At 43.8% G+C, this 26,274-nt stretch overlaps 1 protein-coding gene across 2 annotated transcripts in view; it reads right to left on the reverse strand.

The window, feature by feature from the left end:
* NID1 (nidogen 1) overlaps nt 1–15,470 on the reverse strand; it is a 96,319-nt gene extending 80,849 nt beyond the window's left edge. For both annotated transcript variants that reach the window (XM_081248144.1, XM_081248143.1), the window contains exon 1: nt 14,856–15,470. In XM_081248144.1, the coding sequence (XP_081104270.1) occupies nt 14,856–15,455 (600 nt within the window). In that variant the 5' untranslated portion in view covers nt 15,456–15,470. The remainder of the gene's footprint in view (nt 1–14,855) is intronic.
* Nucleotides 15,471–26,274: the final 10,804 nt, after the last annotated feature.

Genomic DNA, 26,274 nt, shown 5'->3' on the forward strand with positions numbered 1-26,274 from the left:
TAATACGTTGCTTCTTTATTGAAAAATAGCTACATCCAGCATGCTGACCAATGTAAATACTGCCCTGAATCTTGCTGACAGTTCACACTAGGAAAAAGAAGTTCCTTCAGCAAAGTTAATGTTCAGCTCAGCGTGTTACTAGCGCAACTTAACAGCCCTGTACAGAACACACCTATTCACTCACCCCAAGGAACACACCAAACAACAGGCTCTTCATCCAGCTGCAGCATCAGTTACATCACAAAACGCCCCTGGGTGAAAATGCAAGCCTCACAGGGCTAACAGTAGGAGCCACTTACTTACAATTGTTTCAACTCAGCTGACAGTAAGAAGAGGCGGGACAAAGCACTAACTCATAATGAGGAAGTGGCCCCCATTTTTAAAAAAAAGCACTTCCAGTCTTCTGTGCATCTTTAAAGTGAACTTACAGGCAAATGAAGCCCTGGAGAAAGTCTAAATGCAGATACTCCATACATTAAACTTATGTGTTAGATTCCTTATATTCAAGCAAACGCTGAGGAAGTGAAACAACAGCCATCTTTTTTGACTTCCGTGAGGCTAGTAGCAGGCCCCAGGGCAGAATGCTTTTCCCCTGCAGCCCTGAGGGGAAAGCCTTCTTTAAAACAGATGTGGTTAAGAATACTTGAGGTAGGCACAAATAAGAAACAAATGGGCTCCTTTTAGAAATGCGAAGAGTACTGGGAAGACAATGAAATTGCTTGCAGTTGCAAAAGCAAACTCCATGGGTGGGAAGAAGCAGGAACCTAAGGTAAAATAATTTAGGCCAAAGAAGGAAAGGGAAGCAAACACTTACTGCTAGGTTTGAGGCCCTTTACTAAAGCTGTTTGCATTTTTTTAAATTTAATACAACCACCCCTCTTTTCACGTGTATGAAACAGACAAGGACATGACAAGAGACTTTAGCTTCATGTCACACAGCCAGCAAATGATTGGGACCAAGATTTGAACCCACATCTGGTCGAGTCCATTACCGGTGCTCTTTCTGTTATACTCAGCCACCTAGTTTAGAGAAATGGGGAGCAAAAGTCCTGGAAGTTACAAAGCTTCATGGGATGGCTCCATGGTTAGAGACGGGGCAGCTAGAAAAACCTAGGAAATGAAAAGAGCCTAAGAAAAGAAAAACTTGAGAAAGAAGTCCCTGAAATAGCCTGAACTAATGACACAATCAAGGTGGAGGTTAACCGATTCCAGCCTGGAGCTCAGAGGGGACCTGGCGCCTGCCCCACTTGAGTGGTACTTGACAGTTTACAAAGCATTTTTACTCCAGTTATTGTAGTGAACCTAGTAAAGCATGCATTAATATCATCTTCATTCTTCATCTGAGAAAAAAATGAGTTTCCGTTTATAGTACTTGCCTAAGATCATACACCAGAAGTGCCAGAACGAAACTCTTGAGTCTAAATTGCAAATATTTTCTATTAACTCCACAGAGCCAGAGAAATGACTCTGGCTTGAATTAGAAACAAAAGGATTAGCAGATAAAAACAAGGGGCAACCTGGTAGTAATAGTTAAAAGATGAGTCAGTGTTTTAAACTGAATCCAGTTAATGTCTAATGAGAGACTCAGGATAAGTTACCCATCTCTTCTGCAGGACATTTCTACCTGAGATTATCTGCCAACATTTAAAAATGGTTGGGAGTCTTTAAATTTTAAACTCTGGTATGTCTATCAAAGAAGAGGTAGAATTGTCCTTCAGCATTCCAGAACAGGAGGTGATCAGGAAAGGCAAGAGAAGGGCCTTGTCCAAACCCTCAGTCTCTGGGGAGAAGTGTGCCCCTCCTTAACATCTTGGATAGAGATATCAGAAGTTCACCTGTGCTGACTAGGGCACCAGGACTCCCTGAATTTGGATTATACCAATCCCTTAATTTGAACACCAGTCCCTTAATTGGATCAGAAATTATAGGGAAAGAATTAAGCACTTATCTGCCTTTCCAGAACAAACCATGTTAGTGTAACCCAAAAGCCCCAGTTGATGAGGGAAAGCTCTTCTTTACAGGAGTATGCCAGCTAATAAATGTAGAAAGAATGCTAGAAACCAACAAGTAAACAACAAGGCAAAATAAGACACAATTTGGCAACCGTTAATTTAATAATTGATTCAGGCAAAGATCATCAATGGTTGCTATAGACATTAAGTGATAGGTTGGTGGGCAAGGGGACAGCTGCATAAGGCCAAACAAAGTATCACCCCATAGCTGGCTCTCTGCTTACAAGGGAAAAATGTAACACGACAGGAGCAGCTAGCAAAGCAACAACCAGACATCACTTGCCTCCTGATATTATACACTATGACATATATGGCTTCATTCATGAAGTATTCTTGTTAAATAATGTTTAACCTACTCAACAATAAAAATACAGATAACCCAATTTAAAAATAAGCAAAGGATGTGAACAAACATTTCACCAAAGAAGATATGCAAATAGCCAATAAGCATGAAAAGATGCTCAACATCATTATCATCAGGGAAATGCAAATCAAAACCACAATGAGATACCCCTTCACACCCACCAGGATGGCTAAAATCAAAAAGTCAGATAATAACAAGTGTTGATGATGACGCAGAGAAACTGAAACCCTCATACATTGCTGGTGGGAATGTAAAATGGTGCAGCCCCTTTGAAAAACGATTTGATAGTTCCTCAAAATGTTAAACATAGAGTTACCATATGACCCAGCAATTCCACTCCTATGTAGATACCCAAGAGACCTGAAAGCTGATGTCCACACGAAAACTGGGACACGGACATTCATAGCAGCATTATTCATAATAGCCAGAAAGGAGAAACAACCTGAGTATCCATGAACTTATGGAAGGAAAAATAAAACCATGGAATATTATTCAGTCATAGAAGAACTAGGAACTGCTAAGTACTGCAAAGTGGAGGAGGCTTGAAAATGTTATGCTCAGTGAAAGAAGCCAGTCACAAAAGGTCACATGTTGTATGATTCTATTTACGTGAAACATCCAGAGCAGACAAGTCCATAGAGACAGACAGTAGATTAGTGGTTTCCAGGGACCGGGGCAGTGGGGAGGTGGGGGAGATGGGGAATGACTGCAGAAGGATACTGGGTTTGTTTTGGGGGTGAGCAAAATATTCTGGAGTTAGACAGTGGTGATGGTTGCACAAGTCCCTGGGTATACAAAAAACATTGAACTGTACACTTTAAAGGGGTGAATTTTAAGGTATGTAAATTATATCTCATAACACTGTTATTTAGAAAATCAAGGAGGTGTAGAAAACAAGGGGGAATGTGTACATACATATGTTTGTACATTTGAGACTCTCTCTGCAAAGAGATAAAAAATTCATGAATAGTGATTGTCTCTGGGGAGAGAATGATGGGCCTGGAGGCCAGAGTAGGAAGGAAACTTCCCTTAACACTGTTTTTACAAGTTTTGTTAACCATTTGCATTGTCTTACTATTCCCCAAATTAATTTTTTTTTTTTTTTTTTTTTTTTGCGGTACACGGGCCTCTCACCGTTGTGGCCTCTCCCGTTGTGGAGCACAGGCTCTGGATGCGCAGGCTCAGCGGCCATGGCTCACGGGCCTAGCCGCTCCGCGGCATGTGGGATCCTCCCAGACCGGGGCACAAACCCGTGTCCCCTGCATCAGCAGGCGGACTTTCAACCACTGCGCCACCAGGGAAGCCCCCCCAAATTAATTTAAAAATAAGATTCTACGTGTTTTCTAAAGAAAACAATGTTTAACCTGAATATTTTCAAAATTACCAGTTTTCAGAAAATACAGAGATGGAATAACAGGCTAGACTACATTACAGAGAAACAGTCAAATGCAGAAGGTGGGACCTTCTACAGGACATTAAGCAGTGACTCTTAAATACAGTGAGAAATAAAAAGGGGGGGTGTATTGGTCAAAATTAAGAGACTAGCGACTTCCCTGGTGGTGCAGTGGATAAGACTCTGTGCTCCCAATGCAGGGGGCCTGGGTTCGATCCCTGGTCGGGGAACTAGATCCCACATGCATGGCACAACTAAGAGTTGGCGTGCTGCAACTAAGGACCCCACGTGCTACAACTAAGGAGCTGACGAGCCGCAACTAAGGAGGCCCAGTGCAACCAAATAAATAAATAAAATAAAATAAAATAAAAAATTAAAAGAGACTGAAGAGCCAAATGTAATGCTTGTCATCCTTTGGGCCCCAGTCTGAATAAATCTAGCTATAAAGGACAGCTTTGGGGATATTGGAGAGATTTGATATGGACTGGGCATAAACTGGTAACAGGAAATTATTATTGATTTTGTTTAGTTTGATAGTAGTATGCTGGTTAGGTAGGGAAATGCTGTTACTGTCTTAGGAATGCATAGTAAAATATTTAGTGATGAAATGTCATGATGACTGTCATTTACTGTTACTTTGGATACATGAGTAAAGAGAAATTAAACAAAGAGGGAAAATGCTAACAACAGTTACCTTTATGTAATGTGTCTATGGGTGTTCGTGATACTAATTTCTCCCTTTTTGTGTGTGTGTGTGAAAACATTTCTAATTAAAAATTAAAGGGACTTCCCTGGTTGTCCAGTGGTTAAGACTCTACACTTCCACTGCAGGGGGCACGGGTGCGACCCCTGGTTGAGGAATTAAGATCCCACATGCAGCGCGGCCAAAAAAAAAAAAATTTAAGAAAAAGATTTACCTGAGGACAAAGCAGTTAAGAAACCTGCTCCTTAAGGGATAAGAACCAACTTTTTTCACAAGCAACGCAATGGTGAGTGATGTGATGCAGTGTGAGTTCCGTGACAGCAGGGATCATGTGTGATATCACTCATCGCGTGATGTAGCCTCACACACCTGGCCCCAAAGTCTGTACATTACAGTGATGATGAGAGACTGTCAAATGAATAAATGAATGAAGGAGGGGAAGAAGTCGGTATCCAAGGTGGCACAGTATAAAGACCGCAGAACTAGGGGTGGGAAGATCTGAGTTCAAGGTCTACCTCAACCCAAGCTGAGTGTATTTTGACAAGGCCCTTAGCTGCATGTGTCAGTGTTCTTCTCTATAATAGGAGGCTCATCCTATCACCTGCCTGAGCGACCTCACAGGGCTGTTGCGTGTCTCAGATGAGATAACACATGAGCAAGCCTCATTGCACTCACCTGCAAATAGCTCTAGAACCCACAACCCGTGTCCACACACCACCACCACCCTCCCCTGGACCCTGGCAATAGGTCTCTAGCTGTGGAATTCACTCTTCCTCCTCCACACCTCCCCTAAAAGTCCTTTACCCACAGGCAGCATCATTTTTTAAAAACTTTTTATAATTAGACTACTTTTTTTTTTTTTTTTTTTTTTGTGGTACGCAGGCCTCTCACTGTTTTGGCCTCTCCCTCTGCGGAGCACAGGCTCCGGACGCCCAGCCGCTCCGCGGCATGTGGGATCTTCCCGGACCGGGGCACAAACCCACAACCCCTGCATCGGCAGGTGGACTCTCAACCACTGTGCCACCAGGGAAGCCCTAATTAGACTACTTTTAAGGGAGAATTTTCAAACACACACAGAAGAATCACCAAAATTATCCACACACTCTAGTTCTTGCTTTATCTATTCCTTCCACACATGTGCATATTTATTTTTTTCTTTTTTGAAGTATTTTAAATGAAATCCCAGGCATCAAATTATTTCACCTGTCCATATTTCCATATGTATCTCTCCTAGAAAAGCAGTTTGTCTCCAAGATGTATTTTATGGCCACTTTGTTTCCACGTTTCCATCAGGATCCAACAAAGTCCTTACCTTACATTTGGTTAGCTTGTCTCTTAAGCCTCTTTTAATCTATGCAGTTCTCCCTCCTTTTTCTCCCATGCCATTTATTTGTTGAGGAAATGGAAATCTTTTAAAAATAAATCATGTCGGGGGAGGGAGGGATAAATTAGGAGTTTGGGATTGACATATTATAGACACTACTGTATTTAAAATAGATAACCGACAAGGACCTATTGTATAGCTCAGGGAACTCTACTCAATATTCTGTAATAAACTAAAATGGGAAAAGAATTTGAAAAAGAATAGATACATGTATATATATAACTGAATCACTTTGCTGTACACCTGAAACTAATGCAACATTGTAAACCAACTATACTACAATATAAAATAAAAATTTTTTTAAATCACATCACTCATCTAGCTAGAATCCCTAATGGCATTCCACTGCTTCCTAGAATAAAGTAAGAAATACCTAGCGTTCGTTCATACTTTCATTCATTCAACAGATCATAACAGAGCACCCACTATGTGCCCCAGACCCTACTCCTGGTGTGTACCTGGGAGACAGCGGTGAATAAGGCAGGTCAGACGCTGCCCTCAAAGGGTTCAGGCTCTAATGCGAAAGATGAGCAACACACAAGTAAACAAATAAAGTAGTTTTAGGCGGCTATACATGCTGGGATGAAATCAAGACAGAATGCAACAAAACAACACGCACGGGCGTCTGCATGTGAGCAGAGACCTGCGTGACGGGACGGTGCAGAGGGGAGAGGAGTGTCTACACCTGGGTGGGACTAGCTGGCTGTGGCCGAGGAATAGAAAGTGGCTAGTGAGGCTGGAGCCCAGCACATGAGGACATCAGGGTAATAAGGGATGAGGATGGAGAGCCAGCGTGACTGTATCATCACCACACGTGGTGAGAAGCTGGATGTCATTAAGTGCAAAGGGAAACACCTGGAAGGCTCTGAGCTGCAGTGTCCGGGTCTGACTTAGCTCCCCCAGTTCTTGCACCACCGCCCTCACTCACATTGGCTTTCATTCTGTCCTGAAGACATGACAAGCTCCTCCTCTCTACAAGCTCCTGGTCTCACACTCAGTAACGAGGCACCATTCTGCCCCTCCCCCTTTTCACATGGCTAATCCCCTACCCATGCTTTAGTTCCAGGTGGAGAAGGTCCTCCTGACCCTCCACCTAGCTCAGTTTCACCACAATATATGAACTTCTTCCTCATAGCACTTATCACAGTGTCATTACTAGTTTGTGTTTTTTGTGTGTTTTTTTTTTTGTTTTTGCGGTACGCGGGCCTCTCACTGCCGTGGCCTCTCCCATTGCGGAGCACAGGCTCCGGACGCACAGGCTCAGCGGCCATGGCTCACGGGCCCAGCCGCTCTGCGGCATGTGGGATCCTCCCGGACCCCCCAGCATCGGCAGGCGGACTCTCAACCACTGCGCCACCAGGGAAGCCCTGTCGTTACTAGTTTAATGTCTGTCTTCCTCACTAGACTGTCAAGAGCAGAAACAACACTGGTCTGGTTTCAATCTCTATCTCCAAAGCCTAGCCTTGGTCCTGGCATGTTAGGCAACAAATTAAATATTTGTTGAATGACTAGATGATGTATCTCAACATTGCACTGCATTATATGAGAAATAATAGCCAGTGTCCTGTACATAGTAAAGGTATATATTCAACATCTGGTCACTTGATCAGAGAATACCAAAGATACACAATAAAATGAACCTTAGAGATAATCTTACCAAACCTCTTTGTTTTATAATAAGAGAGATCTGGAATAATAAGAGGGTGAGATATGAAGTGACTGGACCTCAATTATAAGTTGGTTAATCAACCTGATTCATCAATTTCACTTTAGCCCCCATTAGAAATTAATACTCTATCAAGTATTCTGCGACTCAGCCAGGGCCACTGTTAGACCACAGGGAGCCTTTGGGCAAATTAGAAGCAAGTACCCTTTCCTCTGAATGGCCCCAGGCCCATGCTGAAGTTCAGGGCTTGGTGAGTGGCCTGAGGGCTGGACTTTAGCCGGTTTGCCCCCTCAGTTAGAGCCTTGTGCTGCAAACCACCTGCATAACCATGGATGGTGGCCCCGGGCTTAACCATAAACTTCCTATGTGCCAGTAAGTGTGGCAGGTTCACGAGTGATGTCAAGAGGAATACACACAATCTCAGGGAGCCAGGCTGGCCTGCAGCTCAAGACTAGGACGGGGCTGCATGTACCCTCCCATCAAACCTGCACCTCCCCAAAAAAGTCACGGGACCATGTCGAATATGGAGAAACACCTATTTAACTTGTAGTTTGCTGTCAAAGAACTTAATGACAATGCCAAGAAATATGAGAGAGAAGAAAAGGCTGGAAAGGCCAAGATTAAAAAGGCCATTTAGAAGAGCAATCCAGAAGTGGCAAGAACACACATTGAAAATGCAATCCACCAGAGTTAACAAGCAATTAATTACTGGAGTGTGAGCACTGGGGCTCCTGCTGTGGCAGCAGGAGTTCAGACTATGGGCAAGGTGACAAAGTTCACGGCCATTGGTTGGCTCTGCAGATGCTACATGGAGGGGTATGAACCTCCATGAAAAGATGTTTGTCCCGATGGACACGTGTAAACACCAACTGGAAATGCTGAAGGTTCAAACGCAACAAAGGGAAGACACGATGAGTCACTCCACAACCCTAACAATACCACAAAACCAAGTGGATATGTTGCTCCAAGAAATGGCATATGAAGCTGGCCTTGATGTCAAATGCAACTAGGTTCTATAGGCACAAGTGTTGCTTCAATGGAACAGGATGAACTCTTAAGAGACTTGCTTGTCTGAGTGATCAAGAGTAAGTTACAGAACTGGTACTTCTGTTTACTTTACTTGCTTCTAAAATATTTTGTGTGTATATATACAGATAAGTTGCACTCCAATTATACTAAGAACACTATGTATGCCAGAATGCTTAAACACTATTTGTATGTAGTGCTTTCTTTTGCTTTGCTGTACTTCCCAGTACATTAAGAAATTGCAGGGGGAAAAAAAAAAAAGAAATTGCAGGGAGTTTCCATTTTGACATATTTTACGGTTCTGTATATTATGCATAAAAGTGCGAGGGACGTCTTTTTGTCCATGTCTTTGACAGAGTAGCATTAGCTTGCTGTGTATGAAACGTCTTTCTCAAAAATTAACATAAAAAATCTAGCACAAGGGACTTCCCTGGCGGTCTAGTGGTTAAGACTTCGCCTTCCAATGCAGGGGGTGCAGGTTCGATCCCTGGTCAGGGAAATAAGATCCCACGTGCCATGCAGCACGGCCTAAATAAATAAATAATTTTTTAAAAAAGAATTCCTTGGTAAGGTTAGTGGAATAAAGCAACATTTTCTTTCTTTCTTTCTTTTTTTTTGCCCTGCCTTCCCGATCAGGGATTGAACCCATACCCCCTGCAATGGAAATGTGGAGCCTTAACCACTGGACCACCAGGGAAGTCCCTGAAGCAAGTTTTGAAGAAAGTCAGTGGCCTGTATTGGCAGAGAAGGTAGGGTAAAAATAGGAAGAACGTTAGAAGACCTTAAGAGTTAAATTTACCTTACTTAAGGAAAGATTCCTATATGTAAGTGGTATAATGAAAATCAGTTTGTGGAAGATGTATGTGGTGTGTGTGTGTGTGAGAGAGAGAGAGACAGACAGACAGACAGTCATGAGGAAGGGAGATGAGGAGATGAGTCAGGAGAGCAGTATACAATCTTTTTGCTTCCAAGGATATCCTTTTATTATTTTTCCATAGCCATAAATAATTTTTTTTTTTTTTTTTTTTGCGGTACGCGGGCCTCTCATTGTTGTGGCCTCTCCCGTTGCGGAGCACAGGCTCCGGACACGCAGGCTCAGCGGCCATGGCTCACAGGCCTAGCCGCTCCGCGGCATGTGGGATCTTCCCAGACCGGGGCACGAGCCCGTGTCTCCTGCATCGGCAGGCGGACTCTCAACCACTGCGCCACCAGAGAAGCCCAGCCATAAATAATTTTATTTCCCAAACTGAACTTATTAAACAATAACTAATTCATTTCTCCATATTTATGAATCAAGCCATGAATAACATCATATGTAATCAAATCATGTACTAGATTTAAACACTGGCCCACTCCCCTCTCATTACTCAGGATGGGGTCCAAAGAATGACTGGCTTCATCACTGGGACTGTGCTGATTTAAAAATAAAGAGATTACTCCAAGTGGAGAATCAGATCTTATCATGCAATGGCCCACAGGATCAAGTCAGGAAACCAAGATGTCCCTTCGCTCCACCATGGAATATTCCCCAGCAATACCCTCTGCCTTGGAACAGCTCTCAAATTAAGGCAGAGGTATACGATGTCTAGATACCAACAAATCAGTGGCTCTTGAACATTTTGGTCTCAGGATCCCTTTATATTCTTAAAAATTATTAAAGAACCCCCAGAATCTCATGTTTATATAGGTTATATTGATCAATACTTATCATACCAGAAATTAAAATTGAGAAAAATTTAAATATTTATAATACTTAAATAACAATGAACTCATTACATGTTAACATAATTTTAAAGAAAATAAAACCCACAAGTACCTAGGGAGAGAAGTGTCATTGTTGCACACTTGTGCAAATCAATTTGATGTCTGGCTTAATGGAAGATAGCTGGATTCTCCTATCTTCTACATTCAATCTGTTGTGATAAATATCACAACACATGTAGATATCACATATCCTGTAGCCTCTAGTGAGCTCCACTATATACACATGAGAGCATGTGTGAATTTCTTGAAAAAGTCTCCAGGACGCCCAGGAGTCCCCAGACCACACTGATGAGTTGGGTCATCACTAATGGTACCCTTTCCAAGGGCTCCAAACCCACTCTCAGCTTGTTCCCAGCTTTCCTACTTCGCCCTGTAAACCAGTGTCAAGGCTTCCATTCACCTTCCAACCTAACTGCTCTTTTGAAGGTCTACAAGCTCCAGGGCATCTCCATGTTCTGGTCCCCTTGTTGGTCTCCAACACCACCAAGTCAAACCTGGACTAATGCCTTTTCACTCAAGTCAGTTCTGCCAACCATCTCATCATTCTCTCACGCCTCAAGACCAAGAACCTCTCCCTCCCTGCCTTCTCCTCCACGTTCCATGTGTGACTGGTCAGAAATCTTGCTGATGCATCTTAGATCAACTCAGGTTCACCCGCTCCTCTCCTTGCCCCATTCCTGTACGCTCTAATTCCTGCATATCTGATAAATCAGTAACTTATGGGACTGGTTTTCCTGCTCCCAAACTCTTCTTGTCCATTTGTTCATGCTGTCTTGCAAACCACTGCCAGACTTATCTTACTAAAGACGGGCATGCCTTGTGACCAGCTACAGACAGTATAACCCAGCAACCACTAACCTTCCAGGAGCCATCTTTCATGACCCTTCATGTAATGTATTGCATCGTTTGGCTCCACATCTTCAGCTCTCCCTGTATCCAGCTCTCGTCTGTTACCAGCACGGCGGGGGGCGGGGGGGGGGGAATGACCTGCCTCACCTATTGACTCTGGGCTCATCCATGAGACTTGCTTTAGTCCCTGAGATGTTAGGAGGCATGACCCAAGAGAAGGCTTGGAAAAGCACTATGCATTTCCACTTACTCTTTTATGCTTCTGACATCTCCATGAAAAAGGACATGCTTAAGCTGGCCCTCTGAAGCAGCACCATCCAACAGAATTTTTAGTGGTGATGGATACATTCAACAGCAACATTGTCCGATCTAGTGGCCACTAGCCACTAGTGAGGGTGTTGAACATTTGAAATGTGGCTAGTGTGACTCAAAAGCTGACATTTTAATATTATTTCATTTTAATTAATTTAAAATAGCTATACATGGCTAATGACCATATTAGGCAAAACAGCTGTGGAGATTGAGAGACACCCCCCCTTCCCCACCACCTCCCAGAGCAGAACCAGATCATCCCAGTTGCTCCTGCTGAAGCCGCCTTAAATCAGCCCACCACCTGCGGATTCCAGACACATGAGCAAAAAGTGCTTACAGTTATATGCCACTGATGTTTTTGTGGTTGTTTGTTACACAGCAAGAGCTAACTGATACATTTATCCCCTGACCCCACGGCCTATCCCAGACTGAACCCTCCTATGCCAACAAAAACACTCTGCTCCAGTGGGGTCATATTCCTCACTCTCCCAGCATATGCCAAGCTTGTTCCCATCCTCATGCATTTACCCCTGCAGTATCTCCCACCATGAATGGCCTCTCCATTTCTCCCTCCGCCTACTGAAAATGGACCTGTCTTTCAAGTCTTAAATGTAACCTCCTTTGTAAAATCTTTCCTCACTACTCTAACTCACAGCACTCCCTTGGGTGCATCACATGTTTTAGGTCTGATGCTTGAAAGCACTATGAGTCAGACACAGACTTGGGCTGAAATCCTAGTTTGGGGGGTTTTTTGGTTTTTTTTTTTTTTGCAGTTCATGGGCCTCTCACTGTTGTGGCCTCTCCTGTTGTGGAGCACAGGCTCCGGACGCGCAGGCTCAGCGGCCATGGCTCACGGGCCCAGCCGCTCCGTGGCATGTGGGATCCTCCCAGACCGGGGCACGAACCTGCGTCCCCTGCATCGGCAGGCGGACTCTCAACCACTGAGCCACCAGGGAAGCCCTAGTTTGGGTATTTTTAATTGATGCGATGGCCTTGGGTAATTACTAATTATTGCTATTCTTTTTTCATCTGAAAAAAAGGGGGCACGTTGTTTTGAGGATTAAATAATGTAAAACTAGCAAGTCCCTGACACATGTAGATATACTCATCCAATAATCACTTTCCTTCTCAGCGGGTTTCCTTTCATTTTCTTAATCTAATGCCCAGAACAGTACAGACCATCTAGTTCACGCTCACACTTCCTGTCAATTCACCCTTTCACTCAGGGCCATGTGAGGGTTTCCATCAGCTCAAAACAGCATCTACAAAACTACAAATAGTGGTGGGTGCTGTGATGTGGCACCAGACCCTCATTCAGCTCCTGGGAGTGCAGTCCTCAGCCCTCCTCTTCGATAACTGCCTCCGTGGAAAAAACTGCCTCATCCGAGGGTCACACCTCGGTCCAGGGCAGCCCTTATGGAATCACTGATCTCTGTAAGGACACGGAGGTCCATCCCTCTCAGGAGACTTGAGAGAGCTCTGAAAGGCCATCCCACCTCCAGAGCTCCCAGGGGATTGGCTGGATACCCTTGCTGGCCTGCACTGCAGCTCCACTACTCCGCTCAGTCTTTCTCCACTACTCTCCCTTCTACAAGTGTGGATCTGCGAAGCTCGCCCTAATGAAATAACCTACCTGCTTATCTCCATCTCAGAGTCCTTCCTGGGAACCCAACCTGAAGCACAGAAATAAGATGCAAAGAGAGCTCTGGGAGTCTTTCTCACTGAAATGCAGATTAAAAACCCAAACTAGCTCAGAAGGTGTGGACTGACGGGAGTCACTTTTTAGCAATCGATTTTCTAGGTCTTTAGAACGTAATGTGGTTAGTTTGATGCCACAAGTAAAGAAGGGCAAGAGGGCCCTAATTTAACATAGGGGTTCATAAATAGAATTCAGTGGGTCTGTTAACCTAGAGAGAAAAAGAAATTTCATTTTAATTTTCAGTAACCCGTAACTGGTATTTAGCATTTCCTTCCATTATAAATGTAGGCAACAAAACACAGTAGTATTAGCACTTAATGACCTTGCCACTAACAGAAGTCACAGATATTCTCCTATCACATTATAGTCACGGTAGGTGTCTCTGAATATTGTTTACAGTCCCCATGACCTTGAAAGTTCCGACATTAGCTGATCGTACACTGGATCCACTGCTACACCTTGCTATTTAATACGGTTAAAAAGAAAAAAACCACATATATTACTTAATACAATTTTTAAAAAATATTTTAACTCATTTTTCAACAGAATTGATCTCCTTGGCAATCCTGTGGATTTTATCTTATGCATTTAAAAACCTAAGACAGGGTCTTACAGGCTACAGCAGACTGCGCAAGGAGGTCAGGGCAGTCAACCAACAAGGGGACACCCTCTGTCGGTGGAGACTTCGAGGACTCATTCTTTTTGGGCAAAGCCGACAAGCTCCACGTGGGTGTTGTCCCGGGCGAAATCTGCCCCGGCCAGAAGACCAGCACAGCCATTTCACCGGCAGGACAAGCTCCAGCCGCTGATGGCGTTGTTTCCTCCACTTCTGGAATGCACACAGCTTTATATGAAATCCACATGGTGCGCGGCGGCGGCACGAAACGACTTTACCAAGTTGACAGCGTCCCCGAGCCCGGCCAGTTCAGAGAAGGATCCAGAGAGCGAAAGGTCCCTGTCCCGCTCCCCATCTGGCCACCCTCCCCCCGCCCCCCATGGTGACAGTGCACGACTACAGGAAATTGGATCACCGGGGCGCCCTTTCCCAGCCCTTAACTCTGGACTGAGAGCAGAATCATTGCCAAGGCATATCCGGAGTCCACACACACAACTGCAGGGGCTGTCGGCTACATTCCCGGGGCGGAGAGCCCGGTTTGGCGGTCTTTTCCTGCCCCGGCACCTACGGCAGTCGCAGGGCCCCCGCGCCGGCTGCAACCCAGCTCTGGCCTTTGCCCCGCGCCCGCGCCTGGTCCCAACCGCACCGGGTCCTGTCCCCAAAAGGCAGGGGACAATGGCGAGACGCGCACCGACTTCTCGGAGGCGATGCGGTCCACAGCCGCCGGGGTGGAAACGCCGCCCGGGTCCCGGAGTCGGGCAGGGCGCGCGCGGGGAGGCGCAGACGGGACGAGCTCCCCAGACCCGAGTGCACCTCGGGCGACAGTGACCAGGCGGCGTGGAGGCGTCGGCGGGCCGGGCGGAGGCGGGAGCCCCCTTGGGCTTGGAGACCGAGCGCCGCACCCCGCGCCCCGGCGGCCTGCGGGTCCGGGTCCCCGCCCACGACGCTCACGTCCGTCCGGCTCCGCGGGCGCCCCCGGCCCGCCCGGGCCTTCCTTCCGACGCCGCGTCAGCCCCCCGCGCCCTCCCAGACAACTGCCCCCATCTCCCGCCCGGGGTCGCACTCACGTAGACCGAGTTGAGGTCGGATTTGTCGAAGAAGCGGAGCGCAGTGCTCAGCTCCAGGGCTGGGGAGACGCGGTCGTCCCCGGCCTCCAGCTCCAGGTCCCCCTGCCCGGGGCCGAAGGGAAAGAGCTCCTGGCGGCTCAGGCAGCCCCCGGGCCCCGCCAGCAGCAGCAGCAGCAGCAGCGCCCGCGTCCACGCAGCTCCGCTCCGGCGGACCGCGGCCAACATGTTCCCGGACTGCCGTCCCGCAAACCGAAGGGCTCTGCGGCCGGAGGCTGAGGAAGGCGGAGATGTAATCGGACGCCCCTCGGCAGCCCCTCCGCGTCTCCCGCCTCCCGAGGTTCCCACCCCGGGAAACAGGGGAGGGGAACCGAGGGGAGATGGGGAGGGCCCCGCCCCGTCCACAGGGCGCGCCGCGGAGGCTGCCCAATGGCCGCGAGGGGGAGGGCGAGGGGCGACACCTAATCCCCCAGCCGTTCTGCCCGGGTCGCCCTCCTTCCCCGCGGGGTGATGGGCGCTGGTGGCCGCGATTCCCGAAACCTGCCCAGTTCCCACCGAACGGCCCCTCCGGGAGTAAGAGCAGAGGGCCAGGCTCTGCACCATTATCCTCGGCCCAGGACTAAGTCGTGGAGATCGGGCGACGCGGAAATGCCCTGGATTCGGGGACACAGTCCACCCCAACGCTGCTTGGTGGCGTCCGGAGGTCGGACATGGTCAGACTGGTAGGAAGAGCGGGGCGTAGGTGCTGAGGATCAGCAAGAAGGGATCGGGCCAGGAGCATGGCCATTTACTCATCCCTCCATTCTTTCAGCTTTATTGAGTGTGGAAGCCTATGCTTGGTAATGGGAACTTCGGCCAGAAGTCGGGTCCAACCCCCAAAGTCATGAGTGTGTAACAGTGTTAGGCAGGGTGGAGCCCCCAAGTGATAAAGGACATCGGGAATGGAAGAACTGGTCAAGGATAGCATCTTTGGGGATATGGAAATCAAACCAGGTCTTCCGGAAGGGATAGAATTTCACCAGGGGGCTGCAGGAGGAACTTTCTAGAAGCTGGAGGGCTGAGCTGTGGGTGGATTCAAGGTGCCATCCCCCGGTGGAGAATTCGGGAAAGGAATTTCCGAATTCCAGTTCGAAGTAAGTTTAATACCAAACCTAGGAATTTGAACTCGCTCTAACCCTCACAGGAGAACTATTGAGAGTTCTTGACAAAGGGAGATAAGCGACGTAAGTGGTATCCGAAATAATCCGTTGGTCATTAATTTGGCACTGGGTTGAAAGAAGAGACACAGAGGTCATCAGAGGATCGCTGAAAGAAAAAAAAAGGGATGAGGAAGGAAAACTGAGAAGAAATGAATCTAAAAGACATTACAGTGAAAGAAGGAATAAGACCTGATTATAAATTTGATATGGGGGATGGGGGGAGAGGAGAAGAGTTTAAATTGGGTGGAAGGTTTTGAGCCTGGAGGATTGCAAAACCTGTGTTGCCTTTTGAAATCAGGGAATGGGAGCTAGGAAGTTGGGAGTTGGGTATGTGTTTGGTGTCAGACCTGTTAACCTGGAGGGGTCAACAGGGTATCCCCCATTGCCTGTTGCCCACTAAAATTAAGGACCTGGGACCCAATTTGGGAGAATTCTCCCAATAAACAGCAAGTTCTGTATAATGTTTAAGGAGCATGAGTCCAGTAGAAAATATGAAGAAAAAGCCAACGAAATACACCATCGTTTTGCAATCACAATACCCCTAGGAGACAGAAACCATCCCCACTTTACAGAAGAGAGACAGGGACCCAGAGAGGTTTAAATCACTTTGCTAAGGTCACACAGCTGCAAGCCTGCCCGAGACCCAGGGTGGTCTGGTTCCCCCTTCACCACTACACTAAGTGGAGTCATTATTGCTACGTTTGTTTCTCTTGATGTTAAAGAGCAGCTAACGCTGCCTGCCTGCAATCTGTTGCCAGATCCAGTGGCTTTTCTTTCAGTTCCCTCCCAGAATTGCAGCGCCCGGAGCCTGAAGCCTCCGTCCTGCCCCAGAAGGACTTCCTACTCTACCCCATGCCATCCGTAGCCTCAGCTGCTGCACCGCCCGTCTCTGGGCTTCTGGGCCCCAGCTCTGCCCGTTCCAATGGAGAGAACCCCATACAGAGGCCCTTCTTTCTTCCTCTGTGCTCACCTGCACAGGCCCCAGTTTTCCCAGTGTGTGCTCAGCCAGCCCCACGCGGCCCGTCCCTCAGACTCACCCCCTTGCAAACCCCCATCCCACCTTCTGTCTCACATCAGAGCTGGCTCTGAAGCCGCTGCCTGTCCCTGGAATGCTCTCACCCCCTCTCCCGAATTCTCTGCCTTTTTAGTACTCAGACAGCTTCTGAAACTCCTATTGGTCGGTGGAATTTTCCTCGGCTAATACAGAGCGAGAGCTGTTCTCCACTCAGCGGGTAGCTTGGAGTCCAGTCTGGCTGAGGCCTGGGCTCTGCCATTTACTAGCCCTATGAACTTGGGCAGGTTTCTATATCCTCCTCATTTGCATGGGATGTTCATTCCCACAAACAAAGAATTGTTATGGGAATGAAATAAGATGATCCATGAAATGCTCCTAGCACAGAATTAAGCCATCATTATTATCTAAATGTATGTTTTTCATGACTCTTATTATTTCCACAATTAATAAAAATCCACTTTGTTTCAGATACTGTAGTAGGAATTCGAAATACGAAGACCATTAACTCATAATCCCTTTTGTAAGCAGCTCATAGTCTACTGGGAAAGACAGACACAATATTAACACAGTGGGATGTTTAACAAGATACACAGAGAACAACAGAGGACGCTCCTTGTTGAATGCCTGCTTCTGCTAGATGTTTTATGGAGCATCGAATTTAATACTAATAACAATTGCACAAGCTAGTAGTTTTATAGTAGATGTAGGGAAAATGAGATCTGCAAGAGTTAATGCACCCAGTTTCACAAAGTGGAAGAGCCAGGATTTGAATCCCAGTGTATCTGAAACCAAAGGTGATATTCTTTCTACCACACCCTCCTGCCTTTCTGTAGAAGGAGAGCTTTCTCCCTCAGTTTCCATCCACAAAACATATTTGCTCCCTTGTTTATACACAATGTTCACGCTCTATTTATGTATGCTTCTGTTCCCTAATTTCATTAGTATAGTCTTGCTTAAGTTAGTTTGATATATACTGTAAACTATCTGTCATTTCCTATTTATAGCCCTGCACTCACCACACGTTGCCTGGTGCCCGGGGGACATGACATCTATGCTGTGCCTCCTGTTAGGACAATGTGGGCCAGGTGCCAGCCACTCCTTTAGAATTTATAGTTTCAACTACATTTAGTGTGTAATCATAATCTTCATCATAGAATATTTAATTTCATATTTTGCTCTGGTCATTTTCTAAGTGTATTTAATACCTAGATGTTTTTCTCTAGTTGTTTTATGCGGGGGGTTTTTCCCCAGATATAAGCTCTTTGGGGCGAGGATCATGTATTCTGTTTCTTTTCCAAAGTTCACAGAGCCTAACACGATGCTGCATGCACGTTAATAAAAGTCAACTGTTTGAGAATTCAATAGTACTTTTAAGAATCATTTGAGGGACTTCCCTGGTGGTCCAGTGGTTAAGACTCCGCCTTCCAATGCAGGGGATGCAGGTTAGATCCCTGGTTGGGAAACTAAGATGCCACAGGGCAACTAAGCCTGCGTGCCACAACTACTGAGCCCACGTACCTCAACTAGAGAGCCCGCATGCAGCAAACTACAGAGCCCAGACGCTCTGGAGCCCGCGCACCACAACCAGGGAAGAGAAAACCTGCATGCCACAACTAGAGAGAAGCCAGCACACAGCAACGAAGATCCCAGGTGCCACAACTAAGACCCTACGCAGCAAAAAAAAAAAAAAAAAAAAAAATCATTTGATATCTGCAGTAGCAATATGCACCCACAATTAAATGACTAAGCCATTTTTTTTTCTTTAAGTTAAACCCTACTTTTGAGACATGTACTCTTTCATTGACTGCTGTGATGGGATAAGGCAAGAAGACAAAATTTAGGAAGCAGGCTATACCCATAAGAAGCCAAGGTAACTTTTCTATTTGGCTTATTTCAGACAAATGTCCAGGCAACTGAGTGGAAAAATAGCTCAGTTGTCTATTTCACTGAAGGAGACGTCTGTTATAATCTCACTCTCCTGTGAGGTTTGACCACTGACCACATATGGCTATATTTATTCCTTTATTTACCAGATGTCATGCAGAGTTCAGCGTATCAGTGTTTCAATTCCAGGGGAATTCACTTAACTCATGAATAAGGTGATTGCTATTTTAAACAACTTAAGCTCAACTGTTATAAGGATATCCTAAATTAAGTGACCATCCCTACCAAAGGATGAGAATCAAGCAGGATTTGGTGCTCAATTTATTGTATTCTCAAAGGAGATTTGGATAAAAAGTACTTGGGGGAAACACATTATGTCCATCGATGTGTTTGGTTTGGAAGATACCACAGTTTTCAGGATAAAGTTTAATCCTTCTATTTCTACTTCCTGTTTTCATCTGGATATTTTGCTGGTTCATTAACATCAGACCTCCAGCATAACCTGTCTTTTGTTGTTGTTTTAATATTTTATTTTGATTTATGTAATTTGCAGACTTACATAAATGTTGCAAGAGAAATACAAAAAGTTCTCATATACCCTTCACCCAGATTTCTTCTAAAAGTTTTACCGTAATTGCTTTATTTTTGTTTTGTTTTGCGGTACACAGGCCTCTCACTGCTGTGGCCTCTCCCATTGCGGAACACAAGCTCCGGACGCACAGGCTCAGCGGCCATGGCTCATGGGCCCAGCCGCTCCACGGCATGTGGGATCCTCCCAGACCGGGACACGAACCCATGTCCCCTGCATCAGCAGGCGGACTCTCAACCACTGCACCACCAGGGAAGCCCACCATAATTGCTTTAATTCTGTCTCCTTTCTCTCTCTATATATATATAGATAAATAGATAGACAGATATACACACACACATTTTTTACCTAGACTATTTGAAGATACGTTTTAAACATGATATCTCTTTACCTCTGAACACTTCAGTGTATATTTCCTAAAAATTGGAAGATTCTCTTACATAGCCACAATACAGTTGTCAAATTAAGGACATTAACACTGGAGTTAACTTTGATCAGTTGATTAAAGTGGTGTCTGCCAGATTTCTCCACTTGGTTTTTTCCTAAAGTAAAATTAATTAGTAATGTTTCCTTAAGCACCAGAATTATTACTCTTATTATTAAAAAAGACTTCTTATCTTTCCCATTTTCAGGGTTTGTAAAGCATCTGCGTATATTTAATTCCATTTCCAATCACTATTTGTCAAATTTTTCACTTCATACCATTTTTCTTCTATATTTTTTTCTCTCCAAAATAATTTGCGAGAGTATTTTTATAACTATGTCATGTTCCAAGACAATGTTCATCCGAAGACAGCACTACAGAAACTTAGGAGATTAATCCAAAAAGCTTATATTTATGGCTTCTCAGCTGCAGTTCACAATTTTCTTATTCCAATAATGGATTTTCATATGTTAATAACCTTTATGATTTTTTCTAGCTTTATTGATATATAATTGACAAAATTGTATACATTTAAGCTGTACAATGTGATGATTTGATTACATACACATTGTGAAATAATTACCATAATCATGTAATAAACACCTCACAATTATCATAATTAACACACCTGCCATTTCACATAGTTAGCATTTTGTGTGTGTGTGGTGAGAACACTTAAAATCAACTATTTTAGCAAATTTCAGGTCTACAACACAATATTGACTATAGATAGTCACCATGTTGTACATTACATCCCCAGAACTTACTCATCTTTTAACTGAAAATGTGTACCCTTTGACCAACATCTCCCCATTTCCTCCACTTTCCGGCCCCTGGCAACCACCATTCTACTCTCTGTTTCTATGAGAGAATAGCAAAGATTTTTAATATTGTATGTTTCATTGAAAACAGTAGTGTCTTGTGATAGATCACACTCATGGCCTAAGATTGTTAAATATCACTCAATCTGAGTCAAGTGCAAGTAAACATATTATTTCTTCTTAATTTTCTTTTGTTAATAAATCATCATAAGTTCCCATTTCCATGTGGTAAACTTTATTGTAATGAAAAAAAAACACATGAAATTTGCATAATTAACTAAATTCAGCATAAGTTGTGACGACTGATGGATTATAATGTAGTTCACTGTAGCTGACTGTACTCAGTCACAGCAAGAAGGTCGGTAGACCATGATGACTCATTACTTTGTGTTAGCTAATTAGATGAAAAATAATTACAAAAGTATGTTTGTGAAAAATGTCCTTGTTGGAATTGGATTAAGCAATCATCGCCATTCAGCCTCTGGTTCTACATTTGATGCTGATACAAGCTAACCACTGAACAAAGTGAGTGGGGAACAGATTTTCTTAAAAAAAAAAAAAAAAAAACTGTAACATGCTTCCATATGACATCAAGTATGCTTACGGAAATAAAGTAAAAAAAAATACGTTGAACTAGAACTTCTTTGAACAATATAGTTCTGTGGTATGGGCTACATGTCATTTCCTTAGTGCTTAGATGCTGTGCTTAGAATCTGTACCTCCTGGGCATTGTAATTTCTTCTCTGGATATTTTATCTTTCTACAAAATAGACTAGACAACTGCCTTCATGGAATTATTTTAGAGGGTACAAAAAACTCCTCCAATTCCTATTTACCCACTGGTTTTAATTTTGTTGAACTTGAGGTTTTCCTTCCAATTAAAATCAGAGGCCACTCAGGCTGGTGCAACGTCACGCCGGCCTCTGCCACCGCAGGCTCGCCTCACACTCCGTACCCCTCCCTCCCCCCCGGCCTGAGTGAGCCAGAGCCCCCTAAGCAGCTGCTCCTTTAACCCCGTTCTGTCTGAGCGAAGAACACATGCCCTCAGGCGACCTACATGGAGAGGCGGGGCCAAATCCAAAACTGAATCCCAGGAGCTGTGCAAACAAAGAAGAGAAAGGGGAATCTCTCCCAGCAGCCTCAGGAGCAGCGGATTAAATCTCCATAGTCAACTTGATGTACCCTTCATCTCTGGAACACCTGAATACACAACGAATCATCCCAAATTGAAGAGGTGGACTTTTGGAGCAACGATATATATATATTTTTCCCTTTTTCTCCTTTTGTGAGTGTGTATGCGTATGCTTCTGTGTGTAATTTTGTCTGTATAGCTTTGCTTTTACCATTTGTCTGAGGGTTCTGTCTGTCCACTTTTTTGTTTATTTGTTTGTTTGTTTTAGAATACTTTTCAGCACTTGTTATCATTGGTGGATTTGTTTCTTGGTTTGGTAGTTCTTTCTTTCTTTTTTTTAAATTACTTAAAAATTTTTTTAATAATTATTTCTTGTTTTTTATTTTAATAACTTTTTTATTTTATTTTATTTTATCTTTTTCTTTGTTTTCTTTCTTTCTTCCTTCCTTTCTTTCTTTCTTTCTTTCCTTCTTTCTTTCTTTCTTTCTCCCTTTTATTCTGAGCCATGTGGATAACAGACTCTTGGTGTCCCAGCCAGGCATCAGGGCTGTGCCTCTGAGGTGGGAGAGCGAAGTTCAGGACATTGGTCCACCAGAGACCTCCCAGCTCCACATAATAACAAACAGTGAAAACCTCCCAGAGATCTCCATCTCAACGCCAGGAGCCAGCTCCACTCAATGACCAGCAAGCTACAATGCTGGACACCCTATGCCAAATGACTAGCAAGACACGAACACAAGCCCACCCATTAGCACAGAGGCTGCCTGAAATCATAATAAGGCCACAGACACCCAAAAACACACCACCAGACGTGGACCTGCCCACCAGAGAGACAAGATCCAGCCTCATCCACCAGAACACAGGCACTAGTCCCCTCCACCAGGAAGCCTACACAACCCACTGAACCAACCCTAGCCACTGGGGGCAGACACCAAAAACAACGGGAACTACGAACATGCAGCCTGCGAAAAGGAGACCCCAAACACACTAAGTTAAGGGAAATGAGAAGACAAAGAAACACACAGCAGATGAAGGAGCAGGGTAAAAACCCACCAGACCTAACAAATGAAGAGGAAATCGGCAGTCTACCTGAAAAAGAATTCAGAATAATGATAGTAAAGATGATCCAAAATCTTGGAAATAGACTGGAGAAAATACAAGAAATGTTTAACAAGGACCGAGAAGAACTAAAGAGAAAACAAACAATCATGAACAACACAATAGTGAAATTAAAAATTTTCTAGAAGGGATCAATAGCAGAATAACTGAGGCAGAAGAATGGATAAGTGACCTGGGAGATAAAATAGTGGAAATAACTACTGCAGAGCAGAATAAAGAAAAAAAGAATGGAAAGAATTGAGGACAGTCTCAGAGACCTCTGGGACAATATTAAACACACCAACATTAGAATTATAGGATTCCCAGAAGAATAAGAGAAAAAGAAAGGGACTGAGAGAACATTTGAAGAGATTATAGTTGAAAACTTCCCTAATTTGGGTAAGGAAATAATTAATTGGAGAAACACGCCAAGACACATATTAATCAAACTATCAAAAATTAAAGACAAAGACGGGCTTCCCTGGTGGCGCAGTGGTTGAGAGTCCGCCTGCCGATGCAGGGGACACGGGTTCACGCCCCGGTTTGGGAAGATCCCACATGCCGCGGAGTGGCTGGGTCCGTGCGCCATGGCCGCTGAGCCTGCGCGTCCGGAGCCTGTGCTCCGCAACGGGAGAGGCCACAGCAGTGAGAAGCCCGCGTACCACAAAAAAAAAAAAAAAAAAAAAAAAAAAAAAAAAAAAATTAAAGACAAAGAAAAAATATTAAAAGCAGCAAGGGAAAAACAACACACAAGGGAATCCCCATAAGGTTAACAGCTGATATTTCAGCAGAAACTCTGCAAGCCAGAAGGGAGCGACAGGACATATTTAAAGTGATGAAAGTGAAAAACCTACAACCAAGATTACTCTATCCAGCAAGGATCTCATTCAGATTTGATGGAGAAATTAAAATGTTTACAGACAAGCAAAACTTAAGAGAATTCAGCACCACCAAACCAGCTTGACAACAAATGCTAAAGGAACTTCTCTAGGTAGGAAATACAAGAGAAGGAAAAGACCTACAATAACAAACCCAAAACAATTAAGAAAATGGTAATAGGAACATACATATCGATAATTATCTTAAATGTAAATGGATTAAATGCTCCCACCAAAAGACATAGACTGGCTGAATGGATACAAAAACAAGACCCATATATATGCTGTCTACAAGAGACCCACTTCAGACCTAGGGACACATACAGACTGAAAGTGAGGGGATGGAAAAAGATATTCCATGCAAATGGAAATCAAAAGAAAGCTGGAGTAGCAATTCTCATATCAGACAAAATAGACTTTAAAATAAAGACTATTACAAGAGACAAAGAAGGACACTACATAATGATTAAGGGATCAATCCAAGAAGAAGAGATAACAATTATAAACATTTATGCACCCAGCATAGGAGCACCTCAATACATAAGGCAAGTGCTAACAGCCATAAAACGGGAAATCGACAGTAACACAATCATAGTAGGGGGACTTTAACACCTCACTTTCACCAATGGACAGATCATCCAAAATGAAAATAAATAAGGAAACACAAGCTTTAAATGATACCTTAAACAAGATGGATTTAATTGATATTTATAGGACATTCCATCCAAAAACAACAGAATACACTTTCTTCTCAAGTGCTCATGGAACACTCTCCAGGATAGATTATATTTTGGGTCACAAGTCAAGCCTTGGTAAATTTAAGAAATTGAAATTGTATCAAGTATCTTTTCTGACCACAATGCTATGAGACTAGATATCAATTACAGGAAAAAATCTGTAAAAAATACAAACACATGGAGGCTAAACAATACAATACTTAATAACCAAGAGATCACTGAAGAAATCAAAGAGGAAATCAAAAAATACGTAGAAACAAATGACAATGAAAACAGGATGACACAAAACCTATGGGATGCAGCAAAAGCACTTCTAAGAGGGCAGTTTATAGCAATACAATCCTACTTTAAGAAACAAGAAACATCTCAAATAAACAACCTAACCCTACACCTAAAGCAATTAGAGAAAGAAGAACAAAAAAACCTCAAAGGTAGCAGAAGGAAAGAAATCATAAAGATCAGTTAGAAATAAATGAAAAACAAATGAAGGAAATGATAGCAAATATCAATAACACTAAAAGCTGGTTCTCTGAGAAGATAAACAAAATTGATAAACCATTAGCCAGACTCATCAAGAAAAAAAAGGGAGAAGATTCAAATCAATACAATTAGAAATGAAAAGGGGGAAGTAACAACTGACACTGCAGAAATACAAAGGATCATAAGAGATTACTACAAGCAACTCTATGCCAATAAAATGGACAACCTGGAAGAAATGGACAAATTCTTAGAAATGCACAACCTTCCGAGACTGAACCAGGAAGAAATAGAAAATATGAACAGACTAATCAGAAGCACTGAAATTGAAACTGTGATTAAAAATCTTCCAACAAACAAAAGCCCAGGACCAGATGGCTTCACAGGCAAATTCTATCAAACATTTAGAGAAGAGCTAACACTTTTCCTTCTCAAACTCTACCAAAATATAGCAGAGGGAGGAACACTCCCAAACTCATTCTACAAGGGCACCATCACCCTGATACCAAAACCAGACAAAGATGCCACAAAAAAAGAAAACTGCAGGCCAATGTCACTGATGAACATAGATGCAAAAATCCTCAACAAGATACTAGCAAACAGAATCCAACAACACATTAAAAGGATCATACACCATGATCAAGTGGGGTTTATCCCAGGAATGCAAGTATTCTTCAATATACGCAAATCAATCAATGTGATACACTATATTAACAAATTGATGGAGAAAAACCACATGATCATCTCAATAGATGCAGAGAAAGCTTTCGACAAAATTCAACACCCATTTATGATAAAAACCCTGCAGAAAGTAGGCATAGAGGGAACTTTCCTCAACATAATAAAGGCCATATATGACAAACCCACAGCCAACATCGTCCTCAATGGTGAAAAACTGAAACCATTTCCACTAAGATCAGGAACAAGACAAGGTTGTCCACTCTCACCACTATTATTCAACATAGTTTTGGAAGTTTTAGCCACAGCAATCAGAGAAGAAAAGGAAATAAAAGGAATCCAAATTGGAAAAGAAGAAGTAAAGCTGTCACTGTTTGAAGATGACATGATACTATACATAGAGGATCCCACAGATGCTACCAGAAAACGACTAGACCTAATCAATGAATTTGGTAAAGTAGCAGGATACAAAATTAATGCACAGAAATCT

The sequence above is a fragment of the Mesoplodon bidens genome (assembly GCF_964165515.1).
Source record: "Mesoplodon bidens genome assembly, chromosome: 1".
Taxonomy (NCBI): Eukaryota; Metazoa; Chordata; class Mammalia; order Artiodactyla; family Ziphiidae; genus Mesoplodon; species Mesoplodon bidens.